Source organism: Argiope bruennichi, chromosome 9, assembly GCF_947563725.1.
Source record: "Argiope bruennichi chromosome 9, qqArgBrue1.1, whole genome shotgun sequence".
Taxonomy (NCBI): domain Eukaryota; kingdom Metazoa; phylum Arthropoda; class Arachnida; order Araneae; family Araneidae; genus Argiope; species Argiope bruennichi.
In genome coordinates, this window is record NC_079159.1 from 18,176,255 (window position 1) to 18,183,653 (window position 7,399).

General features: G+C 27.1%; 1 protein-coding gene across 1 annotated transcript in view; it reads right to left on the reverse strand.

Moving 5' to 3' along the window:
• LOC129984854 (uncharacterized) overlaps nucleotides 1–5,996 on the reverse strand; it is a 39,080-nt gene extending 33,084 nt beyond the window's left edge. The window contains exons 1-3 of the mRNA XM_056094816.1: nucleotides 5,938–5,996; nucleotides 4,816–4,908; nucleotides 2,646–2,957 (exon numbers count right to left, since the gene is read on the reverse strand). Of these exons, the coding sequence (XP_055950791.1) occupies nucleotides 2,646–2,957; nucleotides 4,816–4,908; nucleotides 5,938–5,949 (417 nt within the window). The 5' untranslated portion in view covers nucleotides 5,950–5,996. The remainder of the gene's footprint in view (nucleotides 1–2,645; nucleotides 2,958–4,815; nucleotides 4,909–5,937) is intronic.
• Nucleotides 5,997–7,399: the final 1,403 nt, after the last annotated feature.

Sequence of the window (7,399 nt, forward strand, 5' to 3'; positions counted from 1 at the left end):
AATGTATGTATGATAGTAAGGATTTTTTGTAATCTTAAATTAAATTAAGATTGTCTGTAATGCATTTTATAAGCAGGACATTGTAAAGTTGGCTTTTAAGCAAAGATTAGGAGAAATTTTAAACAAATCAACTGGATCATAGTGTATACATTTATTGTACGGATTTTGTAGCATTTGAGAGTCTGAAACAAGACATCTAAATGCCATTGTGCAGATATTGATTTTATATGATCTAAATTGAAATAAATTTGGCTACATTGAATTTTAAAAGCAAAACATTATAGTGTCAGTTTAATAGGTATTGGTTGATTGGGATCTCAAACCAAATAACCTATTTTATGAAATTTGCGAATCTAAAAGTAGTAAATTATAATATCAATGTTCAGGAGTTTATTTAGTGGAATTTCAAATACTTTAAACACCAGTAATATTGAAGGATACAATTTCATATTAAAGTATTCAAGACAAAAAAAAAAAAATAAGAAGATATTTGTTTTTAAAAATAGTTTATTGAAGCTACTACTTTTAACAACAAAAAAACTTTTACAAATATTTCGCGATAATTAAGCAAGCGGTGCGTGATAATTTGCCTCGGTGGAGTTATTTTTAAGGTAATAAATAATTGTGAAACTCCACGAGACAGATTATCTTCTTTTTTGATTGCAACGAAGAGAAATACATTGTTTTGTCAAACATTATTATTCTTTTGTGAGGTCTGTCGATTGGAGTCCTAATAACTATACCTGAATCTGAAAAAGAAAAATGCTACCATTAATTATCATGTACAAACAATGCAATAAAAATGTCAATATTTCATATCTGTATTAGTAAAAATTATTATAAAAATATATTAATTTGTATACAGTTTATTACATGATTAATATTTGCATTAGACACTCAAAGGATTAATTAACTTTTCTTAAGGGAGAGAATCTTGAAGATTTTGGTGTTTTTGAATCGATATTTAAGCAAATTAAAAGTTAGCAACTTTTCTAGTTAAAAGAAAAATTTTATGACTTATATTGCCTTTTAGAAATTACAATTGAGCAATATAAATAGCAACTAACCTAGACTATTACCCAGACAATTACCATTACATTTATTTTGTCTGATTGAAAAATTCTATTTTATAATTATATATCAAACCTTTAATAGTTCTTTTAGTAAAAACAGTTTATAGCTTTTTTAGTAAAAACAATTTATATCTTTTTTAGTAAAAACAGTTTATAGTTTTTTTAGTAAAAGCAGTTTATAGCTTTTTTAGTAAAAACAGTTTACAGCTTTTTTAGTAAAAACAATATTTATCTTTTTTAGTAAAAACAGTTCATAGCTTTTTCAGTAAAAACAGTTTATAGCTTTTTAATTAAGAACAATTTATAGATTTTTTTAAGTAAAAACAGTTTATAGCTTTTTTAGTAAAAACAGCTTATAGCTTTTTTAGTAAAAAACAGTTTATAACTTTTTTTTAGTAAAAACAGTTAATAAACACCCAAACAAAAAAAGTTACTTAATTTTTATTCGATATTATTTAAAAATAAAAGCTTTTAGTTAGATTGCCGAACAATTAGTACATTGTACAGTCGAAAAATGATCGTTAAAGCTTGCATTGCGTGTTTCAAAATTTCAGAGTTACAGTTGATGAAAAATTAATTCTGATAAATATTTTATAGTTTGTTTTAATATTTTAAGTTTCACAATCAAATTTAGCCCTTCAAATATTGTTTTTAGTTTGGAGAACTTATTGCTAGGGTTTTATCTTTTTCATAATGTCATATAATTGAAAAAGAAGTATACGAGAACTTTCAATAATCCTAGAAAAAAGAAACTCTTCAAAGGATATGAAATTTAATTAAAATTTCTGAATGAGGTTTTGAAGATGAATTTCTTGTTGAATGACTAAATAGTTAATCTTGTATAATTCGCTAGTTCAAAGAAAATTATTAAAAATCAACTGCACCGGGAATTTTTTTAAATAGTGACAACGAAATTCAAACATTGAAATCACCAAAAATGTTAAAATTTTTTTAAATCAATGAAAATGTGAATTTTATAGTTCTCCAAATCTTTTACTAAATCTGAAAATTAGTTTTAAGGTTTATTAAATATTTTTAAATGAAACAAATTTTAAATTTAATAACTTAGTCAATTATAAATGATAATAACAGCTAGGCTTCAAAGGGTGAATATACGAACTATATGAAAAACAAAAGAACCACAGAAATTGGATATAAGCACTTTAAAAATATTAATCGTAAATCTCAATACGTTTTAGAGATTTTGGATATGACGAGAAATTTTTAAGTCTCTTTATTAGAGCAGAATAAGTTGTTATGATTCTTATATGGCATGATTTGTCCTTTATATTCTATATTCTTTATCTTGATTATTCAGCATAAAGCTTTTTATTAAATAATAAATAGTTTTTATTCTATTTTTATTCAAATATTTTGATTTTAAAACGAGCAAAAAATATTGTGATTAAAAAAAATCATTGAAAATCATAATATTCTTTCCACATTTTGTGGAGTGAAAATCAGCAAATTATCACAAAAATAATTTAATTATTTATTTAACAAAATTAATTAATTAAAAAAAGTAGATATGAATTACTCATTAATAGGATAGATATCTTTACTTACTTAATAGTATGCGTGTCGGGGAGCTGGGGCAGCATATCCGTAAGCGGGTGCTGGGGCATGGACCTGGGCGGGTTGGGCATGGAGTTCAACATCAGCGGGGTTCTGGCTTTCGGTTCCAGGCTCGTTGGTTCTGATCTGGGCTCTGAATCCGTGTCCGTCAGCGACGTAGTCGACCTGTCGGGAGATACCGTGGGCATCTACGTAGCTGTAGCTTCCTTGGACATTGCCGTGTCCGTCACCTTGTTCTTGTCGGGTCTGCTTGAATTCACCGTGGTCACCGGCGATGTCGTATCCGTATTGGTAGGGGATGGGTTGGGCCTGACAGAAAATCATTAATTATTAAAATATATGTATATCGAATACTATGACAGCACTGTTTTAATCATTTGAATTTAATAGATTTGATCATATTTTATTAAAAGAAAATAATTTACTGAGATGGTTGTGCTTTTTTATATTGGTTAATTTAGTGGGATTCAGTGGTGCTGAATCTACAAAAGACTAATTATACAAGAAGCGTTTTAATTTTCTGGAACTTTAAATATTTTCCTGAATAATTCAGTAACTATTAATTCAATGCCTAAATTCACTTTAAAGGAATTTCAACCAATAATTATAAAGCAATATTTTTTGATGAGGAAAGACTGGGGATAGGACTCTTAAAAGAATTTTTATCTTTTAGATTGATAAAAAAACACCAAGTAAAAATTAAACAAAGAAGTTATATTAAAATGAATAGTGTATTTAAATATAATGGTATTATTTAAATAATGAAATACGTAAACATTTATTTAAATTAATCCTGGTTATCCACATCAATATTCCTTTCGTTACTGAATGAATAATATTTATTTTACAGAATCATTTAATTCAAATGGAGATTTGTGAATATTATTTATTCGAGTTTCTCTATCTCTGTCGATACTGGTGGTGACAGGGTGGTCGGCTGTACACAAGTTCCTTTTTCAATACATATGTGGATTAAAAAAACGTACCTCAACTCAAGTTGTTTTTCTGTAACGCTTTGATAAGTATATAAATTCCCTATTTGAAATACGATTAATTAATTTAAGTAATTTTCTATCGAAATTATCGTTTTCGTATGCACCTATTTTCCATTTATCTATTAATGCATAATATTAGAAACACTACATAGAGGCATGGACTAAACATGGACCAAAAATGAAGAAATCGTTTTCAGCAGATGCCATTTACGATATATGCAGAATTTGTCAATGAAGTTTCGTATTATTAACTGGAAGTACGAAATATTTGGTGATTTCACACAGATGTAGAATATTTACAGCATTTTGATTTCCTGAATTTAAATATTTTTAATGTAAAAATATGAGCTACGTTAAAAAAAAAGTATTTTAAAAGGAAAAAACTGGATGTGTTAAAAAATCGATATTAGTTCATCTGCAGAAGTATTTAATTAGTATCAGGAGAACATGGTCACGTAGTTTCTTTCCTAATAAAAGGGGTTATTTTACTTTAAAATAATGACCTAGATTCATTTAAAGAAAATGATTCATAACTGTGTACTGTACTTAAGCCAACTAGGATTAGTTAACACAGATTTCTGCAGTGTAATTATTCCATATTTCCAGTGTGTAATTTAGGTTCGGAAAGATGTCTGAAATATTAATTTTAATTTGAGACAAATGCGCATGCGCTTCAAAAAAGTCGGTGGCCGCGGTGGCCTGGTGATAAGGTCTCGGCTTGTGAGCCGTAGGATTTCAAGTTCGAGACTCGATTCTACCGAAGAACCGTCGTGTAAGGGGGTCTGTTGCACGTTAAATCCGTCATGCTGGTGTAGTGTGGCGTGGAGAGGGGGGGCATCTCAGGTGTCGTCCTCATCATCTGACTGCGGTTCAAAATTACGAGGTCCGTCCCAAAATAGCCCTAGTGTTGCTTTACAACGGGACGTTAATATAACTAAACTAAACTAATCTTCAAGAAAGTCATTTGACGATAACTGTAACAAATCAATCGGGGTTTTGAAATAAGGAAGAAAACATTTGCTATACCCCAAAATTTAAAAACAAAAACTGTTATTAATTGTTAGAATATATGTTCTATGTAATTATTTATTTTTTATATGTTTATGCTTATGTTTACTATCTAATTAATATATAACTGGGAAGATAAATTTTGTTGATTTAAAATCACTTACGTAGTCATCATGACCATATGCGGGAGCTGGAGCACCATATCCGTGTCCGTACTGAGCCAAGGCTACAGCGGCGATGGAAAGGAGAAGAAGACCCTGAAAAAAATGAGAGATTCATCGTGAAGACTAAATTTATTTAATTCAGTTAAGGAATTATTTTTGTAACATATGAAATTGTTTGTTATAGAAATTTTATTTCAAACTTCGAATCACAAAATAGGACCGATATGAAACAAATAAGAAATAGAAATATTAATATTTTATATTTTCGTATTTAAATTTATATTTCCTGTGTTTAAGAAACTAGTGAAGAATTATATGCCGATGTAAATTTAAATATGTTTATGATTCAATCAAATGCATTGCATTCTGTCTTCAAAACGATTATGAAGTAAAAATTCTTTATTGAAATTCAATACATCAATAATTCGTCAAATGTTATTTTTAATTAGAATCAGAATCAAGGGGCTTAAAGTATTAAAAATTATTAATTAAATTCTAATTAATTGTGAATATTTTAAAAATAAATTATCGTGTAAAAATTTAAATAAATCTAATATTTAAAATGGAATTATCCTTTTATAATTTCACGAAAGGCAATAAATTTTGATTTCCAATTTTCAGTGGTACTATTTTTTTGTTAATTCATAACAATAACCTAAAATTCGAAACAGTTTTACTTTTGTTCTATTTGAGCAATTACGCTCTCTAGCATCAATTTTTATACTTTGATTTTAAAAAAAATACTTTTTAAACGATAATTTTAGGAATGTAATTTTTTTTATTTTTAAAAAATTCTTCAAAATTTCAAATAATGCTTTAAAGTTTTTTTTTTTTTTTGCTTTCAAATATCCTCTATTTATACACGAAAAGAAAATATAATTTTTATTTCTAATTTAAAAATGTAATATTAAGTATTCTATTTTGCCAGTAATAAAATATTCCGATTTTGCATTCAGAAAAATTATGAAAATTTTATATGTAACTTAAAGAATTAAAAAATAAATTTTTCCTTTATTTTAAAATGCTTTACATCAACGGAAATTAATTTAAATATTTAGTTTTATAGATATATATTTATAAAGGACAAAAATATAAGATGCCAAACCAAGCAGGCAAACCTACCTTAAACAGCATGTTGTAAGGTTGCTTTGAGTTCCTAGTGAGGAATATGCAAGACTGGAGTAAAACGATTCGAATGATTTGCAACTGATCTCTGGTCGCTTTTATACTGTCCAGGGGTTAAGCTAAAGGTCTATTTCTTGCTCTTGATCTTGCTTCACAGCAGGGGAGGGGAAAGAGAGCCGGCACACCCTGGTCGGACTGTTCCACAAGGCTGTCCAACCGACCTTTATTAGCCTCGATCAAACATTTAGTAAATTGGGGGCATTTTTAGGGAGGGGTGATGCCGTAATTAGGCCTTCTGCGCGATATGTACATGTCACTGTCTCATAAAGCCTCCGGACATTAAATTAATAAGTAACTGAATGTAAAATGATAATTCAGTTCAACACAGTTACTGCACAGATTGAATTGTTTGTGAAAAAAAGCAACTTTCGAAGAAATTCGTAAAATAAATTTTAAACTTATCTTCATTCAGTAAACCATCGATTTAAAAAAAAAAATATTCCTATATTTCATAGGGACTAGAATTTGCAGTATTACTGCATTTTGATACTTTTCAATTAAATTCGATAAACTATTATTTTGTAAAAATTTTATGAACTACAATTTAACTGGTTACTAAATTTTACTTTACAGAACTTTCTATTCTAAAAAAATATAGAAAAGTAAGAAAAGTATATTTAAAAAAATTAATTAAATTATTTATATTTCTAATTATAAAATTTTGTTTAAAATGAAATTTTTAAGAATTTTTCCTACATTTGGTATATTTTTAATATGTTTACAAATTTTTTGGAGAAAAATACTAAATTTTGAAAGAATTTTATTTTACACTTTTGATACATTCCATGAAAAGATTAAACAAAAATTTTGATTTACTGAAAAAAATGTAATAATTTTTTTCTGTAAATCAAATAGAAAAAATAAATAATTGACATTGGGCTTTTCTAAATTAAATATGTAAATAAAAATAAGATAAATTAATAAAAAAATAGCTGTGTGTTAAAAAATTTTTAAAAAATAATTAGTTAATTAATATTTTTAACTATAAAATTTTATTTAAATTGGAATTTTTAGGATTTTTTTATTTGTTTGTAAAATTTTTGGCGCAGAATACTAAATTTTGAAAGAATTTTATTCTACATTTTAGATATTTTCTATGAAGAGATTAATATATTTGTTGTAAGCAAAATAGAAAATAAATAAATAATTGACACTCTGTTAGTCATAAAATAAATATGTAAATAAAAATAAGACTAATAAATAAAAGAACAATTGTGCATTCCTCCTTTTGTTCCAAAATGAGGCGTTTTGTTTGTACGGTGAATTGAATCAAGGAAGCCCTTCGTCTCGTAAGCAGATTAAAAATGTATGTGTTCATGTATACATGGCCAAAACGACAATTTTCCACGGTTGAATTTCTCTTGTGTTTGATACAGATATTTAAATTAGGTGTAGGGAT